The sequence below is a fragment of the Danaus plexippus genome, chromosome 15, assembly GCF_018135715.1.
Source record: "Danaus plexippus chromosome 15, MEX_DaPlex, whole genome shotgun sequence".
NCBI classification, from domain to species: domain Eukaryota; kingdom Metazoa; phylum Arthropoda; class Insecta; order Lepidoptera; family Nymphalidae; genus Danaus; species Danaus plexippus.
This window is the reverse complement of record NC_083547.1, coordinates 573,274-584,805: the sequence shown is the minus strand read 5'-3', so window position 1 is coordinate 584,805 and position 11,532 is coordinate 573,274. Positions and strand designations below refer to the sequence as shown.

General features: G+C 37.1%; 2 protein-coding genes across 2 annotated transcripts; both read right to left on the bottom strand.

Annotated features, from left to right (window-relative positions):
- Positions 1-516: 516 nt before the first annotated feature.
- LOC116766107 (adenylate cyclase type 9) lies at positions 517-9,842 on the bottom strand. Its single transcript, XM_032655772.2, has 8 exons — positions 9,568-9,842; positions 8,705-9,062; positions 7,595-8,601; positions 7,068-7,322; positions 6,624-6,989; positions 5,116-5,483; positions 4,640-4,828; positions 517-4,111 (listed from the first exon to the last, which is right to left on the bottom strand). The coding sequence occupies exons 2-8, from the start codon at positions 8,986-8,988 to the stop codon at positions 2,297-2,299; spliced, it is 4,284 nt and encodes a 1,427-aa protein (XP_032511663.2). The 5' UTR covers positions 8,989-9,062; positions 9,568-9,842; the 3' UTR covers positions 517-2,296.
- Positions 9,843-10,082: 240 nt separating this feature from the next.
- Positions 10,083-11,367, bottom strand: LOC116766516 (uncharacterized). Its single transcript, XM_032656396.2, has one exon. The coding sequence runs from the start codon at positions 11,194-11,196 to the stop codon at positions 10,483-10,485; it is 714 nt and encodes a 237-aa protein (XP_032512287.2). The 5' UTR covers positions 11,197-11,367; the 3' UTR covers positions 10,083-10,482.
- Positions 11,368-11,532: the final 165 nt, after the last annotated feature.

The window sequence follows — 11,532 nt, the reverse complement described above, 5'->3', positions numbered from 1 at the left end:
GAAGAAAGGCAATGCTCAGACGTAGCAAGAATAATCTGACATTACCGATTCATCTTAAAAACTAAAAAATATAAATTATATATGGGTAAATTTGGAATGACCATAAATATAAACAAACAATTCCAATATTAAATTTTAAATTTAGAAGTAGTGCGAGTGTAATTTAGGGGAATCTCAAACCGCCAGTCGACTTCCGCTGTAGTTGCCATATGTAATACTATCAATTGTATAGTTATTTATTCATTAGCTGCACCATTTTGGACAGAAACATTTCATTGACAAAACATTTTTATATAAACATAATAATTTTCTATGTATTATTAAGACTAGCAACAATTGAAAAACGTCAAGTCTTGCAAAAAGCATGTCTAAATTTTTCATTGGTAGCACTACTTAAAATGTGTATTATTGTGTATCGATAAAAGTAAGGAAAAGACGTTCAGTTTTATTTCCCGCCTACTTTAATCCTTCTCTGCTTCAATAAGGATAAAAAAAGTACCCAAAAAAGAAAAACAATAAAGGTATCATATCTTCGTTTATTCACACATAATATATTGTTTTAGTGTTGAAAAATAAATTAGGTATAGAGATATAAATATATACAAAGTCATAGCAGCTCGTTCAATAAATAGCACGAATTTACGTCATATAATATATTAAACATTATTTGTAGAGAGCAAATATTTCAGATTTGGTCCAAAATTACAAGAAATACAATTCGATTTATAAATAAATAGGTTTCGTACATGTTCCACGCCATCTTTAATTCACTATGATCATAAACAATGACCTTGTTTTTTTATGACATATGTCATTAGATGCAGATAATATATTTGACTAGACAATACTATAAAAAAGTACTTTGACAATATAAGATTTCTTTTAATCTCCGAATTAATTTAGAAATAATGTTTTTCTTTTAATTTAGCCACAAGGCGGGACTCTGGGTCATGAAAAATACTTTCATACCTCTAAGCACAAAGGACAAGGCATTTGGAATAAACACACCTGGAATGTATATTAAGGCTAACGTCATAAGTCGTTTCCATAAGTATTCATAGTACATTACGTGAGGTACAGTAAATTATAAATTTCTACGTATACATTTATCGATAGTGAAGTCTGGAAGAGCTAGAACTTTAAAAATATCTAAGCTGTTTTTTTTGATACACAACATAACAGTACTTATATTATTTCGTTAAACTGTGTAATCACAATCCTTAATACAATATGATTTTATCTGTGAAATTTGCAACTTACATGTTTTGGACGATAATTTGTTGGTTATATTTACTGAATATATCAAATTACTAAATTATTTCCTCAAGTTCTAGTTGATCGTGACTTACTTATCGTCAAACATATCGCTGTACCAATATTTTATAATATAAATAATTAGAAATATTTTTATTTATAATCCTCCATTTTCTAAATTTATTCACTAAGCAGGCTTTATATGGCGAAAATAATATGTTATTTATGTATAATAAGCTGGCAACACTCCAAGAAGATCAAAGTTGATGTAAACCTCTACAGATTCAATAAGAATTATAAACGAGAAATATATTTTTTACAAACATTTTTTTTCTCCTCGTATCAGATCTGTTGTTTAAATATACATGTATCATTAAAATTGTAAATATGTATATCACTTAAATAGCTCTTAAATTGGCGATGTCACGAAACTCTATAAACGTGATAACTTACACATTTATCAATCAATCAAACGTTCCCATTAAAACAATTAAAGTAGAATGTTGTACTACACAGTAATATAAACATTTCCATCTATTTCTCTATATACAAATATCATTTTGTACATCGTATAGTCAATAGTCACCGCCGAAGCACCGCTCCACGTGTTTCCATCATCACACGTCATACATTTTATATTTGGACGCGTAATCATTAAAGCATTTATTGTTTTAAATTCAACAAAACTCTCGGCCCGGCTTTTAATCTAATCAAAACATTTTAAACATCGTATTATTTTTACGGTTTTTTGTTATTTTGATACGATTAATATTTCACCACACTAGCCGTCATCAAATCGTTTCACATAACTTATACAAGAGTAAGAAACATGTGGACAAGTCTTGAGTCGTGACTGGAGACTGGTTAAATTCAAGGGGCAAGTCGAGGAGGCTCAGGTTCAGCTGCCAAGGGATCCTCATCCACACAGTACGGAGTATTGAACACTTACCTCGCATACAATAAATAGACCTAACTTAAATATTCAAATTGTATAAATATAAATAGTTAAATCACAGATTCTACTTTACTGTCTCGCCTACGTCTAGTCATCTTTCTTCTTGACGACCAGGTACACGTTCATGTTGTCCTTACCTTTGACGTACACGCTGCCGCGGGGCTCGAGCTCGTACTTCAAGGACAGCACTGGTATACAAGCCTCCCCCACCTGGATCCGCTTCGGGACACCGGTGGAGTCCATCCTGGAGGCGATGTTGACGGCGTCACCCCATATGTCATAATACAACTTGGTGGTGCCGATGACACCGGCAGTGACGTCACCGTAGTTGTAACCTATGCGCAGTATGAAGTCGAATTCGAGTAGGTCCTGGTTGAAATTTTCCACCACTTTTTGCATCTCAAGAGCGAAGTCCATCAGCTGGTAGAGATGGTCGTAGGCGCCGCGGGAAGACCGCGCTCTCAGGTCCGGGTTCAAGCCGCTCGCCGCCATGAAGGTGCTGCCGATAGTCTTTATCTTCTCCACGTGCTGGAACTCCTGTCTCTCCAGCAGCTCGTCGAAGTCGGCGATCAGCTCGTTCAACACCCTCAGATACTCCTTTCCTTTCAAATAAGACTCGTCATACATCTCGTTGAAGTTGACGATGCTCGCGAATATGATAGCGACGTCTCGATGGTTCTCCGAATATTTGGCGGTGCTCTTCAACTGGTCCGCCACGTGTCGCGGTATGATGTTGTGCAGCAACCAGTCGGCCTGGTTCCTCATATTCTGTACTCTTTGCTTATCCCGGTTCGCGACCACGTTGCTGTAGAAGCTCAACCTGTAACTGATTTCGAACTCCCTATTGAGAAACCAGACCAGTATCAAGAGTAGTGCTATATCCAAATACAGCTCGGTCAAATGCATCTCATGATTAACGGCATCCGAAGCGACGGTGCCGTTCTGCATGAAGTCGTCGGAGGTAACGTTCAACATAAAACTAGTTATATTTTGAGCCACCATCTGCGGGTTTAATTTAATATCGGAATTGAGTAATTGAGTATTGGCTTCGTGACATCCGAGAACGGCGAAGAAAAGGAATAGACCGGCGTATAGGGTCACCAGGGTGTTCTTGACCAACCAACTCATCTGAGTGAAGTTACAGAAGTGAACTACACTTATGTACAGAAGATATACGTAGAAGGATTGTTCGCCTTTCAAAATCGTCAAAGTCGTATTCTGACAAGAGAAGTTGATCAGAACGGCCAAAATTGGTAAACTGATCAATAGACTGCCCGAAAGATGCCAGGGATACCAATTGGATAGGTTTCTGAATATCTTGACGGATCGCCTCATGGTGTCCGTTACGTCATGAGGGTCGCGCTTCGTCTTCCACTTCAAGTAATGTCGGTACACGCAGAAAGCCATCGCCACAGCTTCTATCATGATGAAGAACGCGAACCAGCCTATTGTGAACTGCCATTCTGAATACACGATCAGTATCGAAGATATGGCCGCGAGTAAGATTATCGCTGAGACGAGGATATCCAGCGCCGTGTTGAATCTCGACGTTGTCAAAGTCGGTGGGAAATCTTCACAGTCGTCGCTCCTGTGGGCCTTGTCGCGATAATGCATTTCCATTTCCGGATATTTAAAAAACAATGTAATCCTGTTCAGCGGAGGCTGCACGAAGTAATTTATGCCAGATCTGGCGTTGTCTTGGACGCATCTTATCAGCTGAAGGTCCGATTGTTTCCTAAGCTTCTGCAAGGATTGGACCTGTTCCTCGTTGAGTGGAGGGGGAAGCCTAGCCCTGGAAGGGAGGTCGTTAACGGAGGATTGACTTGAAGTGTAGTAGCCGGACACTCGATGCTGCATCATATCAGCTTGAGATGTAGCGAGAGCGTGATTCAGAGCGAATATCTGAAAGAAATTGATATCCATTGATGTTGGCTAATAAATTAAATTTAAAATATACTTACATACTATTTTTTTTTTAATTTTTATATCGATAACAAAGCTTTCATCCTAGAGAAGTTACTTAATTGTTAAGGTAACAATAAAAGCCAGGCCTATTTTATGGAACCCCAGATCAAATGATTAGAAATATCAATAGCAAATAATAATATAAGGGAATTAATATATATATTTTTATGAGAAAGATGGCAAACGAGCAGACGGCCTACTTGGTGAACTGTAGTCACATGGACATCCGCAACATCTTATGCTGCGGATGCATTGCCAACCTTGGTTGTTGAGGAAGAAGGAGAGGTGAGAATAAGGAGATGGCAGGAAACTGTGGGAACATAGAAATGGCAACCGACTCTCTCACGCCTCGGACGAAACGCAGCCATTAAAGACTACCTCACGCTGATCTATACTTAAACGGATCGTTGTCGACTACTGTACGGAACCAAACCTGACAACCTCAGAACTACCATTGTGACTCACCTGTTGTTGTATACTGGACCTCCTGCTGGTGCTTCTTATACCAGAGTCCTTCCTGCTGTTAACGGAGGGACAGAGACTGACCGCATCATCGAGCCGAGCCTGAAGCGGCAGGTTCAGACGACGGTCCTTAGGACGTATCAGCTCGCCCTGGGTAGCCAATGTGGAACTGCGAGCTCTACACACCGGCACCTACACCATAACATACTATGAGACACTATTTAGAAAGGAACTTCTTAAAACATTTTTTATTGAAACATTTAGAAACGAAGCATTTATTTATTCAAACAAATAAATATGACACTGTAATAAAAAGAATAGTGTTTCTTTGGTAGTGCTAAAATCAGCATTCCTAAAAGTGTGCGATCTCGCGAGCTAAGCTTTTATGATAAAACAATATTAGTCGTCAATAACACTTACGTGAGTTTCAAACCAGCTCTTAAAGGACAATCTTTGGTTTTAATTAAAATATGGGATACCTCTGTGTTGTTTCTTCCGTACTGCGACCTGTAGCTGCTACTTCTGGCAAATGGCGACATGTTGCTTCTGGACTGGCTCAAGTATGATCGGATATCGATGACTTCTCTCTCGAAGGCCGTCTCATGGTTATTGGGAAGGTTCAGTTTACTGCTGTTCTGGTTCCTTTTCTCCTGAGCTTCTATAACGATGGGCACCTGATGGTAGCCTCTATTGGACTGCACGCAATCGTCACCTCTCTCGACCAAATGGATGGTCTTGTCGCTCAGCTCTCGTTTCTTCATCTCGTGCATCGGGGCATCCGAATGTTTCCTCAAAAACCTCGGCACCCTCCAGTTTCTCAGTTTATTGGTATACTTGCCGTAGCTTCCTGGAATTTACAATCGAAGCTAAATCCGGTTCGCATCGATTCTTTCACGCCATCCCAAGCTCGCGTGATTTTCGTGTGAATGCAGATTATTATTTCTTTATAGCTCATTCAGATGCGGAAACACGTGTTACTAGTTCGTCTTTGATAATTTTAATAACTTACATCAGAGCGGAATAAAATATGTAATAATAATGTTGTCCGCATATATTATAAGTTTATTTAAACAGCGTCGGTGATTTTAAAATCTATTTATCAGTCACTTAACGACGGAATGCTATTCAATAAATGTAACGTATAAATTATTTTGATACGACTCTTGTATATCAGATGTAATGTATTCGCATCGGGCTAAAATACCCCCTATTGTATACAGACATGGACTGAAATAGCGCACTTTATTATCCAGTTGAAAGGAAACTCGCAACGATGACTGTATCCAATGATTGGTTGTCGATAAATTTATTTTAGGTACATTTTTTCACTTTCAAAATCAGGTTTGCTCGTACCCGGCCGTGTAATGAAGCGTGTCTGACGTTATGGACGTACAATACACTAAATCCAATGTTTATGTCGCATTCGCTGACGAATGTATATCAGTTTACTTCAATTTATCTTATAATATTCATCTGCTCTCAATGATGTAATAACCGCGGCGCGTATTTACGATAAAAAAACAGTTAACTACCAGAATTGCAGTGTAGTCAAGAGATTATGTATTTATAGTGTTATTTAAGCAGAAACTAATTGTCTAATCGTTGCATAATAAAAAGAATTATGGCATAATAATAACAGGACCTTTTTTTCTCCATCCAGTTATGGCGTGACGGTCAGGGAGCATCACCTTGTAGCAATTAAGAAGCAATCTATATCTTATCTGCCGTTCCTTGTACTGATAAGACACTTAATAAATAAAAGATGGCCACTTTATTATATTAAGTAAAACGCATGACCGCAAACTACACAGATAATATATTTTTTCTTCAAATAGTGTTAAGAGTTAATTATTCTGATGCAATTTGCTCGTCAATTATGACGGCAGTGAAGTATGCTATAAAAGTAAGCCATGTATGTGTATGTACAGCGTATGACCTATTTGAAGTGTATTTTAAGATAAACCGTTACTATAAACTGTCGACGTACCAACAGACGTGGGACTTTTTGATGAATTTCCATTACGTTCGGGGAAGCATTTCTTCTCGTCCATCTCTGTATCCGAGTCCAGAATACTAGGCAGGGAACTAGCTTTGTTACGGAAGTTGAAAGGGCTGGGCGAGAGGAAGTTTCTAGAGTGATCCACGTCGCTCCTGTGATTCTTATCCTCCGTCGATGACTCACTGGTCTTAGTGGACAGCGGCAACGGGGAGTTGTTAAAGGATAGCACGGACTGGGGGGAAACTGCGGGGGAGATGATCAGACGGAGATTAATGGGATTGGATGGAGAGAGACAGTGATCGTGATCGTACGGGGAGCTCATCTGGCGGCCCTCTATGAAGTAAGTTTTATGACCTGGACACATTCAACGTACATGAGATAAGGTAACGGACATGCTCACGGTCTACATACGTCACATACGTATATAATTACCGAAAACCTCCTCCGACTCCTCCAACACGTAGGAACCGCCGAGGAACTTGCTCGTCTCCTCCGATATGTGAACCCGGCCCGGCTTGCCCGTGGACTCCATTTTGTTAGCAAAACTAACATCATTACTCCAAACGTCGAATTTGAATCTCCTAGTCCCAACAATGCCACATAATACTGTCCCGGTATGAACACCCACTCTCATATTGACGCCCTCGCCGCGCTCGCGATCGAATTCCTGAATTGCATCTATCATTCCTGGAATATTCCATTTTATGTTTAGAAACTAAAATCCCTCCGAGAAACAACTTTATCGATACACGAAGTTTTGTTACTTTTACGTTATCGTATATTAAATAAAACAAGAAAAAAGCATAATGTACACTAGAGTGTAATAAATTGAGCGCTTATTTAAATAACAAACGCATCGATTGATCGTTTTATGAGCCATAAATAGATAATAAAATATGGAGGTCATGCTAAATCTCCTACAGACTTGTGTTTCACGTAACGCGTACTGTCGTACTCACCGAGTCCCATTTCGACGCAACAGGTCGCGTGATCCGGCCGGGGCTCCGGACAACCGGACACGCAGTAATAGCAGTCCCCTAAAGTCGATATTTTCTCGCAGCCATGACTTATACACAACTCGTCAAATTTCTCAAAAAGATCGTTCAATATATTGACCAGTTCTTCCGCGCCTTTATTACTGGACATTCTTGTGAAGCCGACGATATCAGCGAACAGTATGCTCACGTTGTCCATCGAACTCATATTGAAAGGTCTAAAAAGTGATTTGATATCTGAGGCGCCCGGCTGCGAGGTCCTAGGGTTCAAAGGATCGTGTCTCTTCAAATTGGTATCCGACTCGAAGACCTGCTCCTTCATCAAACAGCTCGCAAGCTTCGGCGGCATAACGGAATGAATCATTTTCTCTTTCAACTGTTTTTCCATTTCCAGCTGTCTCCTCACTAATAAACTTTGACCCACTTTCATAAACGTGCCGCGCATTCTCACAAATGTCATAAGATATATATGTACACCAATAATGTGCACGCAGAGCTGGAGCAGAATTCTAACGAAAATTCCGGAATAGTGCAATTCATGTTCGGATAACTGCGCGATGACGTTCAGTACTTCGAAAACTATGGAGTACAATAATCCCGTGATGACACAAGCGAACAGGGGCAATGGAGTCAGGGTATAAATGATCAGCAAGATCTCTAAACACATAGTAAAATGTCCAGATTGACTGATGTCCGCTGTTTTATATAAATCTGTTTGAAACTGTGTCGTCAGCGTCACTAGCGACAGACTCAATGAACACAGAGCCAGCGCCATTATTAAGGACAGCTTGGATGTATACAGCTTGTATATGTTAGTGAATGTAACAAACAGCATAACACACGTAATGAGAAGGACGCCAGCAAATAAAGAACACAAAAATTTCCACTTGACATTAACACCATTCATGCCGAGGACGATAAAGTAAATGAACCATGACACAGAAAATATCAAAATATATAAAAGTGCAAATCTGAAAAGAAATAACAGCACACATTAAAGACTTGAACATCCAAGATAAAGGACTAGCTATTCAATAGACAAGCTCAAGCACATCTAGAGTATTTATCACTCACCTGAACCGCAGCCTTATTTGCCTAAATGAGCTACTTCTGTATTGACCTTCGAGTATTTCCGAGTCAAAACGTGGATTCCACCACGTTCCGGCAGCTGCTCTTTCGAAAGCGATAGGTATAGCAAATCCACAGCAGTTAGTCGTTGAATTGTTATGAGCCAAGTAAGCTTGTACATGGGGTGCGATTCTGATTTGAGCATCTTCCCCTTCCGAACAGTCTTCATGTTTGGTGTCATAATGGTCTGACCCTTCGTTGCAAGTGACACAGCCACTATGTCCACTCATTTTTTATACAAAGTCTATCTCATTATATTCCATTTTCATATAAGTACATAAAATGCACTTTGTTTAGAGCCAATCTAAAATACAATTAAGTGCATATTATGACACTAAAGTTTATTACTTCCAAAAAATATTTATTAATGTCCCGAATAAAATATATTAAAAGGCTGTCTCTTGATATTTCGATCAAGATTACATTAGTAACACATCTGTAATTTTTGTTTGTTTATATTATGATTTTAAATACGAAACAAGGTCTTTTAGATAAACATGTCATGTTTTGAAATAAAATAAAACAAATAATTCCAGATAATGGACTCAACTTCAGCAAATTCAATGATCTTATTATATATAAATTTTTTTTAGAAAACAAAATTTCTGTAAATACAATATAGTTTTGCTTAGATGTAGAATTTAGGCTTTTTTTTAAAGGGAATGGTGTTTCTTATAAAATAATAAATTATGGTGAATGTGTTTTATATTTTACATGAATTTTACTTTATAATTTACCAACTAATTATAAAAACATAAGACAAAATAGAATATACTAAAATATTGAAGTGGCAGTTTATCCATACTTACCATTTTCAGACCAAGGTTATAATTTCTTGTCTGAGAACTATTTTGACACTAAAATATTGCTATCACTGATAAAACACTAAAAATGGTAAGAATTCTATCATTTCCTTTCTTTATTTAGGGTCACTACTGTAAAGTTATAAGGAGTTCTATCAGACACAAAATGTACGTATTTCATTAGCTTGTGTGATGTGACATACAAGACTGTTCACTGAGCTGTCCTGACTGCTGATGTGATGACAGCTGACACAGGAACCATCACTGTCAGCTGACATAACTTTATCGTGAAATTACGTTACAGACTAAACCAATCAGAGATTATTAAAACTTTCTTGTTAAAAATAATTCAAAATAAAAATATTCTTTTAATGTTGAATTTAAAGTAGCAATAGTGCTGATTAAAAATAAAATTACATCATTATTAGAAATGTTTGGCTTTTATCCTCAATGTCCTTTGACATCGTCTTTTACTACTCTCTCATAGTTCATATATTTTATTCTTAGGTAAATAAAAACCATTTTAAATATCAACAATTTATTTTTATAAAATAATCATTAAATATGACAATAACATTTAATTTTAAATTCTGAATATATCACAATTCACAACAATTAAATTCTTTATGAAAACTATGCGGGCTATATTACAAAATAGAATATCAAAAATACAAATAGTTCTCATCGGTAAATAATATCAAGGCACATAACAAGCACCAGTATTGCTTAAATTTATATAACATCAACCTCATTTGAGCTTATATGTAATTATTAATTCTCTTCACATTCTTATTCTAAATAAATTCTTTAAATCTAATATAGCAAGCAAATAATCATAGTTTATATGATTGTTCATCGATCATGTTATATTTTTTTTATTAGAATTATAGGACCATTAAATAAATACTGTTTTGTACTAAGTTAGTCATTATACATCCCATCGAGTAGAAAGTCCATTCTTTTGTAGTGTCTGTTCTTCCAGGCTTCCTTTCCTCGTTTGAGAGCCAAGTATGCAACAACCGCAAACATAGGGACAACTAAAATAGTTATCACAATTGGTATTATAAGGCCAGGGTGACTGCCAGCCTTCATCACTTGTACTTTAACATCAGGCTCGTCCTCTTGTATATGAACATGGTTCACTTCATCCATTTTGGCTAGGGCTTCGTGAGATAGCACCAGCGGTTTAAGTGTTTTTGTTACATTCAACTTGTCTGTTCCGTTTAGGACAGATGTTTTGTTGACACTAATAGGTGTAACTGATGTAACATTTGCTATCAGATTATTTTGGTTTTTAGCAATGGATGAGCTATCATCCAATAAGTGTTCTGATTTGCTGATGTCATCTTCTGGACTATATTTGACACCTTTCCGTGGAACGACAGACTTTGGCTTATTTATAGTGAGCTCCTTATCTATGTTTATCAAAGTATGGTTTTCTTTAGGCAGAGTCACTGAATTGTTTGACGTAACTGCACCACCCTCAGTGAGTAGGGTGTGATTAGCGGAATCCTTACTTACGGGAGGTATCTTATTCAGCGCCAGATTCGTATCACTGACCTTCGAAACAGGAATTACCTCTCCTAATATAAAAGAAATAAACAAAATGTTGCATATTATCAGGTGCTTATACATTTTGGGTTCAAACCACAATTAATGTTCTAAATAATTACATGGACGAACATAAACAATTTAAATAATTTTAAAGATAATATTTTGGTCGAAAATGAGAAACAAAAACATACAAAAATATAACTATTAAAAAATTCTCAATAAATCACAAACATTCTCTAAAATGACATTTGCCAGATGATTATAAACTGTCTGACTTAGTGTTGGACACGGCAAGACTTTTTTAAATCGATTTTTCATGTGTAATTAAAATTATTTGTTTAAAATTAAATAATTCCTTTTTCCAGTCATTTTGTGTAACTAATATATTTGAATTGTAAGAAACATTTTTTATTGTAT

Coding starts and splice junctions, on each gene's coding strand:
- LOC116766516 (XM_032656396.2), bottom strand. CDS start 11,196: ATGTATAAGCACCTGATAATATGCAACATTTTGTTTATTTCTTTTATA.
- LOC116766107 (XM_032655772.2), bottom strand. CDS start 8,988: ATGAGTGGACATAGTGGCTGTGTCACTTGCAACGAAGGGTCAGACCAT. Junction 8,602..8,704: donor CAAATAAGGCTGCGGTTCAG/GTGAGTGATAAA, acceptor ATTTCTTTTCAG/ATTTGCACTTTTATATATTT. Junction 7,323..7,594: donor TTGCGTCGAAATGGGACTCG/GTGAGTACGACA, acceptor GGAATATTCCAG/GAATGATAGATGCAATTCAG.